This window comes from Sebastes umbrosus, chromosome 11, assembly GCF_015220745.1.
Source record: "Sebastes umbrosus isolate fSebUmb1 chromosome 11, fSebUmb1.pri, whole genome shotgun sequence".
Classification (NCBI taxonomy): domain Eukaryota; kingdom Metazoa; phylum Chordata; class Actinopteri; order Perciformes; family Sebastidae; genus Sebastes; species Sebastes umbrosus.
In genome coordinates this window covers 25,626,931-25,640,160 of record NC_051279.1, presented here as the reverse complement: position 1 = coordinate 25,640,160, position 13,230 = coordinate 25,626,931, and the positions used below count along the sequence as shown (strand labels likewise).

The 13,230-nt window shown below is 38.4% G+C and overlaps 2 protein-coding genes and 1 non-coding gene across 3 annotated transcripts in view; 1 reads left to right on the top strand and 2 right to left on the bottom strand.

Annotated features, from left to right (window-relative positions):
- The window catches only part of zgc:113232 (uncharacterized protein LOC541546 homolog), a 29,331-nt gene extending 23,862 nt beyond the window's left edge, over positions 1–5,469 (bottom strand). Inside the window, exons 1-3 of the mRNA XM_037783568.1 lie at positions 4,648–5,469; positions 1,489–1,573; positions 248–313 (exon numbers count right to left, since the gene is read on the bottom strand). Of these exons, the coding sequence (XP_037639496.1) occupies positions 248–313; positions 1,489–1,573; positions 4,648–4,668 (172 nt within the window). The 5' untranslated portion in view covers positions 4,669–5,469. The remainder of the gene's footprint in view (positions 1–247; positions 314–1,488; positions 1,574–4,647) is intronic.
- Positions 396–467, top strand: trnap-cgg. The gene has a single exon. It is a non-coding gene; the product is annotated as a tRNA-Pro (tRNA).
- A 1,356-nt stretch (positions 5,470–6,825) lies between the features above and the next one.
- snrnp48 (small nuclear ribonucleoprotein 48 (U11/U12)) lies at positions 6,826–12,258 on the bottom strand. Its single transcript, XM_037783645.1, has 9 exons — positions 11,997–12,258; positions 10,954–11,067; positions 10,779–10,839; positions 9,675–9,755; positions 8,485–8,667; positions 8,105–8,226; positions 7,609–7,712; positions 7,356–7,478; positions 6,826–7,063 (listed from the first exon to the last, which is right to left on the bottom strand). Exons 1-9 carry the CDS (start codon positions 12,141–12,143, stop codon positions 6,979–6,981), a joined length of 1,020 nt encoding a protein of 339 aa, XP_037639573.1. The 5' UTR covers positions 12,144–12,258; the 3' UTR covers positions 6,826–6,978.
- Positions 12,259–13,230: the final 972 nt, after the last annotated feature.

Here is a 13,230-nt window from a genome sequence, read left to right as displayed (position 1 = left end):
CTGATGTCACAGAGGGGACGATGAGACAACATTATGCTGACTGTGTTCACACCAAGAGCCAAGTGAAGTTTTGCTTTACTCGCGTGAGTTGGACCGCCAGTATCGTTTGTGTTCATTCGTGCTAGAGGAGCTTTGTTTATAGTTTGTCATGTGTGCTTTAAGTTTGGACAAGAACACGCTGCTGGTCACATATAATCAGGTAAGAATAAACAGTAAGAATAAACAGTAAGGGTCACGCTGTGCTCACCTGGTTGAGGAGAGGCTAAGCTGTCGTAGCGGTCGACCACGGAGCCTTCATGGGTGTGTTCCTCACCTGGACAGACACACACACACACACATATATGTTAACTACAGCACATGACACCTCATTCTATGGGGCAGATTGTCATGTGGATGGCTCGTTGGTCTAGGGGTATGATTCTCGCTTCGGGTGCGAGAGGTCCCGGGTTCAAATCCCGGACGAGCCCTTGTTACTTCTGAGATTATAATATGGAAATTAAAAACTTTACCAGGAGAAGGTCTACTAAAAGTAAAACAATGCAACATCAAACTGAATGTCAATCTTCATAAATGATTCCCGTATTAAACTGAATACACAATGCAAGAAATCTTAAGAAAAATTAGTATATTGTGATATTTTTCATTATTTTTTAAACATATTTTTTAGACCAAAGAATTCATTAAATGTTCATCCCCAACTCAAACATAATTTAATCATCTGTCTTTAATACATCTGTTTCCTATAAATATAAAACAGCGAACCCTGTGGGCGTTAAGTCAACGAAAGTCAGCGTCCTGTTGCTCGCACTCGTGTTCGCTCTACATAGACATGAACGAGGATCGCTCAAAACAGTGAGGCAACACACGTCAGCTAAAACACAATATCACTCTATATTTCACCTGCTTGGCAGTAATGTAATTAGCTGACCAGATGAAGGTCTCTCCATGAATCAATGCTGATCCTAGTGTTGGCTTTTCCTGCTTCAGCCTCGCAACCGCGTTCAGAAGGAACGGGGGAGACACCGTTGCCCCGGTCGGAGACGATAACGTTACTCCCTCCGGAGCCCCTTCTGCAGTGTGTAGAGTGCGCGCATGCACTTGAGAGGTGGAGCGCGAGAGCGAGTGAGAACGAGTGCGGTGTTTGAGTGAAGGCAAGCAGGCAGGCAGCGTAGCAGAGTACAGCAACGACTCCGGCCCTGGAGACCAAAGCTACGGTCTCCCCTGTGTCTTCTGACCACGGTCGGGAGGCTGAAGCAGGATTAGTTGACACTGTTTTGCAAGACGGGCTTACTAGATAGAAATTTGCGGTTTTGGTGCTTCCGTGTAGTTTTTGTTGGAACAGTGTAGCCACACGCAAGCGCGCATGGGACACCGACACGCAATGATTTATACGTGTAAGAAGTTACAAACAGTCCCTTTAATGAATAATAATAATAATAATAATAATAATAATGTTCCATGATGACAGCATCGTGTGGCGGCTCTGACCTGAGTGGTATCCAGAATATTCCTCCTGGCAGAGAGACGAGACGACACACAGCATGAACACAAGCAGCCCTGAGAGGAGAGACGCCTGCAGGGAAAAACACACACATTCATTTTATACCATCTTAAACACTTAATACGGTCTGTATGAAAACCAGAACAGACCACATCAGTCTTAACAAACATCATATGTGTGATTCATGGCGCAAATTCAAACGGGATCAAAAAATCGTTGACTACCGTTCATATTTTTTCCGAAATAAGGTCCCATGGGGTCCACCGGAAGGGGCGGGACTTTGCCTCTCTATAACATTAGTTTAGGAGCAACGGAGGTCAGGCGGCGGCTGGCGGTACCACGGTTTTGCACTCTGCAGCTCACGTTGTTTCACAAGCATGTCGGAGAACTACGGAGGCCTTCAGGTAACGTAAAAACGTGAAAGGCTCTCACTGGAGCCAGTGTTTGGTTTGTCCATTCTGGGCTACTGTAGAAACATGGAGGAGCAACATGGTGGACTCCATGAAGAGGACCCGCTCCCTATGTAGATATGAAGGGCTCATTCTAAGCTAACAAAAACACAATGATTCTTAGTTGCAGGTGATTAATGACACAGTTATGAATATTATATTACATTTCTGCTAATAGGTCTCCCGGAATGCTACACAATGTTCCTTTAAGGTCTCATAAAACAAAAGTGCAAATGTCAAAAAGCTTGCAATGCATTGATAATACTTTCAATTATTTGAAGGCAACAACATTTTAATGAATCAGTACTAAACATGTGGACATTTCTCATAAACTGACACAAAAAAAACAGCAACATGTGGGATAAAGTACCTTCACTGCTGATTGCTGTGTCAGGAAAGATCAGAAAAAGGGTTTAAATTGAAGTGTCATTCATAAAGGGTGGCCCTGAGCTGTGAGATGAGACTCTGCTGGTGTTTGGGTGAGAATGAAACCGAATGAGAGGTTTCTTTGTCAGGAAGAAAACCGCGAGTTGTTCTCAGACTCATTTGACATTCCTTCAGCTTCACTGTGAGCCTGAACACCAACCGAGGAGAAACCTCAACACTCGACCGCCCTGCAGAAGCTGCACAGAGGACTTTGATTTATTGAAGAAGTCAATAAACTGAAGGAGATAAAACTTAACACAACCACAATTTCCTTGTAAGATTTCTGAAATCTCAGTTTGAGAAATTTAATTCTGGAAAACTAATGGAGTAAAATTCTGAAAGCTGAAATATCTAAACTCTCAAAGCTTCAAATTAACTGTTCATGATTCTGTCTCTTTGCTTTTCACCAGGGCTGTCTAAGTTATTATTATTTATCTAATACATTAATGCAACTTGTGATTTTTAGGTTGTAGTGGGCTCAGTTTTTAAAGCTAGAGTGAAGATACTGGTATCATATAAAATTAGAAAACCTAATGAATCCATTGGTACCAACCATGTCATACTACCTTGTCATGAAGGAGGTTAAATAACGCTCCAAACTTACGCCAAAGTTTGGCGAGGAAAAACTGTCATGTCCATTTTCAAAGGGGTCCCTTGGCCTCTGACCTCCAGATATGTGAATGAAAATTGGTTCTATGGGTACCCACAAGTCTCCCCTTTACAGACATGCCCACTTTATGATAATCAATTTTTTTCATGCAGTATAAATGTGCTATTTTCTCCTATTCTAAAATGGTGTATCTGAATATTTCTGCATACTGGGGTCCCTAAACAGTCTTGAATTACATAAATTGGGTATCACTGTAAAGCTGAGACTCTTGTGGATCCAATGAGCCCAACTGTATTCATGTGTGATGATGTTAGTCCCCATAGGAGCCATTTCATTGTAGTGAGACCATTTTTTCTAAACGTGACCTCGCTGTATAAAATGACCTGTGGTGACCTCTAGGATAATCACAGCCTCATGAAACTTTACAGCCACAAACTAGAGACCTAGAGCATTCAGAAGATGGATGGCTTTCCTAGCTAGATTGACAATAAGGGGGTTTCTGAGCAGTTTACACAACAGAAGTGCTTGCCATCCAATCGCCAAAAAATACAATTCTTGCAGAAATCTCCAAATGTCAAAAGTTTTTGATCCCAAATCACAGCATGGCTTTTTCTATGGTGTTCCTCAAGGTCTTGGTGTCTCAATTTGGTATTTTGGGGGGATTATTGATCATTTTTATCAATTCTCCAGTGGTAAAACATTTAGCACCAAATCTGTGGAACGAATAGTATCAACCCAAAAATCGCTGCAACAACTTATGATGTACAATAGAGCATGAGGATAACCATCATATACTTCTATCATAATGTTCTAAACCATTATACACTTTCACTATTCATTTTGATTAATTCATTTGTGTTTATTTCTGATTAACAACTTGACACACAGTGCTGAGCAGCATCTCAAATTAATCTTCAGGTTTCCAGCTTTCAGATGATGTACACCACTTCTATGTGACATCTACTATTGACCTGCTATCTCCCCCTAAAAACCCCCTGAAATCCCCTAAAAAAGACTAAAACGTGTCTATTTTGGGACTCAGAGGGTTAATGAGTTGTTCGGTCTATAAAACTTCTGAGCTTGATGCCAAAGAAACCAACTAAATTCATTCAAACTAAACTCATATATTTATTTTATTTTAAAAATAATATTTAACGCTGGTATTTTGACACTTGTAATAGCCTGTTGACGCCCTGGGAATCACTTTCACCCTTTAATTTCATATTCATATGTGCAATAATGTGAACCCAACCACTCATTCAGTCTATTTTTATATCTACTGTTTACGTACTTACTATATCTTTATTGTGTATTTGCTTATTTATTAGATCTTTTGTTTTTAGTCCCCCTTTGCTGCCTACAAATGTCCCCGCTGTGGGACTAATAAAGGATTATCTTATTTTATCTTAAAGTCCATCTACTGTTTGATCCATTAAAACAGCTAAACCTGGACAGTTCCTTTGATCTACAAGATGTCACATTAATATTAACTGTCCAATAACTGTAACCAACCCATGCTGCAACTCTCTCCAAAAGTCAACAGTTGTTGACAACTGATATTTTTACACATCTTTCTCTCCATCACCTTCACAAAAAATAATTTAAATTGAATGCACATCAGGAGACCAGACCTGCAGAGACCTTGTCCAATCCCCTCTTACCTTGTCACTGGAGGCTCCCATGGTGCTGCAGAGTCCCGTCAGACCAGACCAGATCCTGCACAGGACGCTTTCAGGATTCAGACGAGAATAAAAACGACCTGATTTAGCTTTCCCTGAGCAGCTCTCCTCACAGCATTATCACCCCGGTGGTTCTCCCTGTCCTCCCTCTGTCTGTCTCCTCTCTGCCTGTCCAGGATCCCTCAGGTTCCCAGGCACCGACGGGATCCTCGTCCTTCGTCTCTGCGTCTCAACAGGGTGAGAAATACCTGAACCAGAGTCCAGCATCAGCAGAAAAGACACAGAGAAAGAGAGATGGATGGATTTGTGCAGAAATGTCATGCAAGCAAAGTCTTAACTTTAAGCAGACGTTATTCATTTCACATGTAGATCATTTTAATATCTGAAATCTCCACCACAAGCACAACTTTCCACCAAATTTCACTGAAAGCCATTAAAAGGTTTATGACATATTCTACTTCCAACAAAACATAAAACATAAACTCCATGCCAAAAAAACAACTTGCAATGTGACAATACTTTCCACTTTACAAGAGGCTGCAAATACTTAATTTATAAGCAGCTCCAATCCTACAAATTAGTTCCTGCAGCTCGGGTCAATTACCATACTGAACAATATCTTGTCACATTAACCTTCAATATATCAAAACAACAAATCTTTGGCAACATCGTGATACAAAAAGTTTTTTTTAAGAAAAATGTAGGGCTGTCAATCGATTAAAACATTTCATCGCACATTTTTTTATCTGTTCGAAATGTACCTTAAAGGGAGATTTGTCAAGTATTTAATACTCTTATCAACATGGGAGTGGGCAAATATGGTGCTTTATGCAAATGTATGTATATGTGCCCCAAACTGCATGTGATTATCATAAAGTGGACATGTCTGTAAAGGGGAGACTCGTGGGTACCCATAGCACCCATTGACATTCACATATCTGGAGGTCAGAGATCAAGGGACCCCTTTGAAAATGGCCATGACAGTTTTTCCTCGCCAAAATTTAGCGTAAGTTTGGAGCGTTATTTAGCCTCCTTCAACTTTAAAACTGAGCCGCCACAACCTCCGAAAGATTGATGCGTTAATGCTTTAAAGAAAATAGTGGCGTTAAAACAAATTTGCGTTAACATGTTATTATCGCGTTAACTTTGACAGCACTAGAAAAATCTAAAACATTTTAAACAGCACTTTGAAAATAGACTGAATAAGTTAATCTGAAAAATAGAAAGCACAAAAAATGTATTATGAGAATCAATTTTAATTATTTAGACTGACCTACACACTGATGGGAACTAGAGCTGCAACGAATAGTTGATCAACAGAAAATTAATCAGGAGCTTTTTTAATAACACATAAGTCATTTTTCAAAGCAAAAATGCTAAAACATATGATGGCTTCGACTCCTTAAATGTGAAAATCGGCAGATTTAACATGTCTTAATATTTTTATAAAAAGAATATATTTCAGTTTTGGATTCCCGATCGGACAAAACAACACATATAATGATGTCATCTTCAGCTCTATTTCATTTTCTTTTGATGTTTTTTTTATACCAAACAACTAATCGGGAAAATAAACAATCGATTATGAAAATAATCGTGAGTTGCAGCACTAATCTGAACTGAGAGGAATGTTGGTTTGAGTTTATTCTGACGCATCAACTGAACAAACTGAGTTTATAAACTGTAGACCCGAGAATAAATTAAACCTTCAGCATACCGTCAAGGATAGTATCAAGTTTCCAGTTGTAGTTTTAAAATGACGACCTGCACATTTTAAGCCACTTGTTTTTCTCAACTGGATTTTAGAATCAAACATTTTGTGTAATTTTCTGGAAAACTTCAAATTAAAAGACTTCCCAGGACAGTAGAAACATTGTGTAAACACTTCAAGACACATATCCAAACTAAGCCAGAAACAAGAGTGACCTTTGACCCCGTGGTGAAACAGTGCCAGCTATGACACTCCGGTCCAACATTCCTCAAGGTCTGTAGTTGAAAACCACTCCCAGCCAATCAGACTGTGTCTGTGTCTGTCTGCCAATCAGTTCAAGATTGACAGATATGTAATTACACTGAAATTTAGCATTAAACAAAATATTATATGAATGAAATATTTTATATCTTAAAGTGTCGTTTGTGGAGCACAAAAATCTCAACAGGTTGTTGGTTCCCAAAACTTTATTCCCATTTATTTCTTTCCCTCGTTTATGAACTTAAAATGTTAAAGACACCCGACATCTTTTAACCTGTAGAGGTCACAATGACCTTTGACCTCATGTGATCTGACTCCTGTTGCTGCTGATCCCGCACTCATCACTTCTCCTTCTCCCTTTCCTCTTTCTTCTTCTTTTTCTTCTTCTTTCGTTCGTGGTGGTGGTCATCCGGGGAGCGGGAATCCCTGCGAATATCCATAGAGCAAACAAAAGACCGTTTAACCAATAAAGTTTCGACCAATGACAGTCAACGTCGGATTTTTTCAACAGCTGCTTTGTAAGAAGACAAACAAATTAGTTCACTTATGCCAAGCATCCAGTAATATGGCTGCAGGATTATGGGCAAAATGCTAATCAAGATTATTGTGATCAATATTGAGATCATCGTGATCATGATTAATAAATAGATTCATTGTGCAGCCATATCCAGTAATGAAGCAAAAATAACTATATGTTATTATATTTGTCCTTTCTCACCGCTCTCTCTTCTTCTTCTTCTTCTTGCTTTCTCTGTCTTGGCTTCGTTCCCAACTGCGATGGCGTCTGTTGTGGGAGTGGCGAGACTCGGATGACGCCGACCGTCTTTCATCCGGCCGACGCCTGACAGACAAATCAGTCGTTAGCTCTTCGGCTTCTCTTTCAGGATTTCTTCACATTAAAAAACATTAGTTTCCTTAATAAACAACATTACAGGAAACTGATCATGAGGAGGTGACAGCGTTCGTCGTACCTGTGGGAGGAGAGTTCAGATCTCGTCGACTCCGCCTCGTCCTCTTCCTCTCTCCACTCTCTGGTGAGCTCCTCTGAGTGGACGTTGATCACCTCTCTGATCACCTGCAGGGCGATCACAGTCATAATCGATTAGTTTCTGAACCTTTATTTAAACAGACTGAGGACCAACGCTCTGGGGTCAGCTCTCTCTTGTCTGTCAATAGGTAATATACTGATTCATAAAAAGTTTTGTATAAATAAATAAATTGTGTTAGATAGATAATAAATGGTTGACTCTCTATAATAGGCCTACATGCACAGTATAGAATAATGTTTTCTCTATGTATGAATATACAATGGAACTTTCCATTAAAGAAAAGTTTGAAAAATGTTTGTATGTGGTCAATTATCGTTCTCTAGAAAGAAAGAGTATCGGCCAAGAATATTGCAATCACTATACAGAAGGGATTATGGGTAAAGAAGCAGCCAAACTTTCCCCTGTTGCTCGCTCGTACCTCGGTGTAGGACTTCTTGGTGATGTGAACGTTCTTGGCTCGGTAAGACTGACGCCGTCTCTTGTAGTCCCTCATCTCAGCCATCAGCTCAAGGTGAGTCTTTGGTTCGTTCTGTTCTTCATCTGCACACAAAAAACACTTGTTACACCGGAGGATCACGCTCAGGGAGAAAACAAACTTCCCTTTCTTTATTTACCAACATAAAAGCAAAACGCATCTTTGAAAAACCTATTTCAATAGAAATATTAGTGCTAATAACAGTTAACGGCAGATTTTATTAACTAAATTGCTCCTCTGTTTTCCATGTACAGGTGATCTGACCCAGTATTTTATCATTGTGATGTTCGGGAGGCTCTGGGAGGTGTTACTGTGAGTCTTACTCTTCTGGAGTTTGGACACCAGATCTACGTAGAGATCGTCGTTGCTGGAGGAAGCGGCGTCCTTCTGTTGGCCGAAGACGTTGATCACATGATCGTACACAGCCAACCGGTCGGCCACAGTGAGGTCACACACCGCACGCTTGTGGTTCTGAGGCACGTCCACGGGCTGACCGGAGTACTGACCTGATGGAGGACCGGAGAGGTTTTACACACTAAATCACACCGACACACTGTTCATTCACAAACACTAATTACACATCTTGATGGGCTCGACAGAACTTCAGGTCCAGCTGTTACGGATTGTTTTTAATTTAAGAGGGAATTTGTACTCCTTACACTGCAAAGCAGCTCTCAAATTTACACAGAATTGTATTCTGACATATTTTGAAAAAATAAATAAATAAATAAAAAACCTCTACTTACTCTGACCTAACCATAACCTTCTTTTTAGTTGCTGTAATATGCACTAAATATTAAGAGTTTCTGAGATCATTTTCTAACTGCTGAGCTTTTTATCTCTTGTATATCTCCACCGTTGTGATCAATATGGATCCAATGAGTGAAATCAGTTTTAACTGGAATTATTTCAGCAGTGGACTTCACAGAAAGAGGAAGGGACGTTAATATTTTGTACATTCAGTGCAAATATTTGTTTAAAAAACAGAAATAAAGTTTTCTTTTGTCCACATTAATGTTAACTAACATGATGTCTGAATGTATGAAGAAGACTTTCCCCAACACGTAAAGGGAAAAGAGTGTGTTGAAGTATGTCTAGTGTGTGCGTATATATGTGTGTGTGTGTGTGTGTGTGTGTGTGTGTGTCTGTCCCAGCCCAGCCCTGTGGTTTGAAAGGATATCATCTTAAAGGATACCACAGCTCCTCTCTAATACTCACCCTGTCACTGCAAACAGAACACACAACACACAGATTACACACACGTTGGAAGAAAAATCACGTTGGCAGAAATATGAGAAGCTTCTTATTTACTGGGATTAATATTTGGGAAGGATGGTGATGAGTTAATGAGGTTAGCAGATAATCCTCCAGTGACATCTAGTGGTTTGTCATTGCACCCTGAGTGTAAGACTAAATGTTCCTGGATTGGGAAATCTAACTGAAGCCGTCTCGTCTCTGGTCAGGATGTTAGACATTCAGAGGAAACAGTTTTGCAGTGAAATGTTGCTCCCACCTTGCCAGAAGACTCCCTCCATCCTCATCAGCGGTGCAGCAGATCTCGCCTGCAGGATCACCTGGTGCTGGGTGGATTTGTCTGCATGAAGAAAATGACGTGACGTCAACTAAAATATGTACGAAAGTGTGTTTTGTAATGTAAAATTATGATGTCTCTTTATGCAACAGTGGAAAGTTACTGTCTGTGTGCTCTTCGTCTCATGTAGTGGGAAAGTACTGAGTATTGACTTTTACTGGGACATTGTCTGAGTAAAACAACTCCTTATCTGTGCAAAACAATTCCTTTTCTCACAGTCCCTGTTGTAGATTTCTATATAGTCACATTGTAATAATCTCCTGCGGTGCACTCTTCTGCAGACTTTGCGTGACTCTGTATAACCAGTGCCTCTTCTTGCAAGAATAAAATACAACAAAGACATTTCATCTGTTCGAGATCCTTATTTCAACGTTCATTAGGACTCATCTCGGAATATTAATTGAATTTCCATTACAGTTTTCTGGCCAGTGTTGGTCAAACCAGAAACTTCTATCTTTAAATACACATGATTTCACATCACTTTTCCTCTTATCAGTAAAAGATTCATCCTGTAGTAAAGATCGAAAACTTTACCAAAGAGAAATGTCTGCCAGGACACAGGAGCACAGTTGAGGTATGTAGGTAGGTAGGTGTTGATATTTTTCAAATTAAAAAAATAAAAAAATCTTTATAAATCAAAATAGCATTTAATACTGCCTTACAGTGCTTTAAGATTTTTCTTCCCTGTTCTTGAACCGAATCTTTAGAAAATGTAATTGCAAAACCATTTAACAAGGACAAGAAAAAAGTATATTTGTTTTTGAAGTTTTCTTATCTTCCTCTTTAAAACATGTTCATCAACAGCAAGAAAAAAACCAAAAAGATGATTATCTTCCAGATCATCTTGACTTTGATTAGCTGATCCTGATTATATTGAGCAACAATATTTCATGACAGTGGTTGTATCTCAAGGAACAAAAGCATCATACTACTTTTATTTCCTTCCAGGCATATTCTTCAAATCTCTAAAAGGAAAAAAAGGACATTTTATTTAACACTTTACCCCAATCATCAATAATGACTCACCCATTATAAAGCTTTTGACACTGCTGTTCTCATAACACACAGAAGGGTCCAACATCTCCGCCTGCAAAAGATTGATGCAACTTTTTATTGCTCTCTTAATGATTAGGAGCATTACAGTGGCAGTGAATTTTACTATAAATTTCTGACGTGCTTTACTCCGCCATGTGTAGGTTACCTCCTCCTCAGCAGTGTAGCCCATCTTCCGGCGGCTGCAGGAGGCTTTGTGTTTCTCCATGCTCCTCACCGGGACTCTGTGGTTGGAGTCGTAGGGACACTGCTCCATCGCTTCCTGAGAAGACACCACAAACATCAGAGGACCATTAGCTGTGAATTGCAGATATTTAATGACGTGATCTTTTTTTTTTTTATTTACTTTTGGATGACACACACATGCACATTCTCACTCAGTGTTTCTGCACACACAATATATATATATATGTTTGACCAGACAAGCATTGCCTGTATGTTGAGAATGTATGTGTGGTAGTCAACCTGTACAGGGTTTCATATTAACACACAGCTCCTGCAGACTTTTAAATCAATTAGGACTTTAAACTTCCATTTATTTTTTCACTGGACAGGAAGGAACTAAAGCTGTCAGACAAATGTAGTGGAGTAAAAAGTACAACATTTCCCTCTGAGATGTAGTGGAGTAGAAATAAAGATACTCAAGTAAAGTACAAGTACCTCACATTTGTACTTAAGTACTATAGACTACTTGAGTAAATGCACTTAGTTACATTCCACCACTGTGGGCAGCCTATGCATGGTGAAAAACAGAAGTACTCAGATCATTTACTTCAGTAAAGTAATACCCCTCTGCAAAAATACTCTGTCACAAGTAAAAGTCCTGCATTTAAAAATTCACTTATCAACAAAATGTACTTAAAGTAAAGTCACACACAGCAGCAGAGAGTGATATATCATCATATTTATATTATTGGAATATTATTACTGATGCATTAGGCAGTATTGTGATATCACAGCTGGGTGAGGTTGTGCTAATGTTAACTCTAATCTGCAAAGTAACGCTGTCAGATAAATGTAGTGCAGTAAAAAGTACAATATTTACCTCTGAGATGTAGCTAGTGGAATAGAAGTAGAAAGTAGCATGAAATGGGAATACTCAAGTGAAGCACAAGCACTTTGAATGTGTGCTGAAGCACAGTAGTTAACTAACGTTAAACCAGCGTGAGATAGTTAACGCTGTTACTGTACCTGGTTGGAGTCCATGTGGTCCAGCGACCAGCCCAGCGTCTCACATATATCGTTCAGCTGCTTTTTGCAGTTTTCTGTGAACTCTGTGAGCTCCTTCAGACGGTCCAGTCGGTCCTGAAGAGTCTCTGTTCCTAACGAGTCCGACATTTTGAGCTTTTAAGTCCAAATCAGATGAGAATTTGTCCTGAAATCATCAGGAAATCATCATTGGTGTTTTGTTTACGCTGCGCTTGCTGCAGCCATATTCTGCGCGACGTGATGACGTGTCCGGGGCGTTGGCGAGAGAACAGAAGCGATGCATGCTGGTAGTTGAAGTCCACAATTATATTATATTATATTATATTATATTATATTATATTATATTATATTATATTATATTATATTATGTTATATTATGTTATATTATATTATATTATATTATATTATATTATATTATATTATTTTATTCTATATTATATTATATTATATTATATTATGTTATTTTATATTATGTTATGTTATGTCACGTCATGTTATGTTATGTTATGTTATGTGTATATTGTGTCGTGTCGTGTCGTGTCGTATCGTATCGTATCGTATCGTATCGTATCGTATCATATCATATCATATCATATGATATTGTGTTGTGTTGTGTCGTGTCGTGTCGTGTCGTATCGTATCGTATCATATCATATTATTATGTCGTGTCGTGTCGTGTCGTGTCGTATCGTATCGTATTGTATTGTATTGTATTATATTATATTATAACGTTTTCTGAATTTCAGAAAATCAAAGACACACAGCAAAAGTAATAGGCTAAATATATAAAATACTAAAAAATTTGACAAATATTAAATATCAAACTATACTATTTTATTATATTTTAATTTTTTAAAATAAAACAGCCATAAGAACAAGTATCTTTTAATTGTTTTGTTTTCTGTGGTAACTCATTCATTATTATTAATGACAGTTGACAATGGCTTTTATTTAAAAAAAAAAAAGATAAACAGAATGTCAAAAGTGATAGGCTAAATATATAAAATACAAACAAATTTGACAAATATTAAATATTATATTATATTATATTATATTAATTAAAAAAAAATAAAAACAGCCATAAGTAGTTTTCTAATTGTTTTGTTTTCTGGTGTAATTATTATCAATGACAAAAAACAAAACAAAAAATGCATGACAAAGACACACCTGCAGAACAATAGTGAAAGGTTAAATATATAGAATAGATATAGCTTTG

Bases quoted from the DNA above. Each gene is read 5' to 3' on its own strand.
- snrnp48 (XM_037783645.1), bottom strand. From the start codon at position 12,143: ATGTCGGACTCGTTAGGAACAGAGACTCTTCAGGACCGACTGGACCGT. The intron at 10,840-10,953 runs GTAACCTACACA...AATCTTTTGCAG, and splicing joins GCTACACTGCTGAGGAGGAG to GCGGAGATGTTGGACCCTTC. The intron at 8,227-8,484 runs GTAAGACTCACA...TTTTGTGTGCAG, and splicing joins GGTGTCCAAACTCCAGAAGA to ATGAAGAACAGAACGAACCA.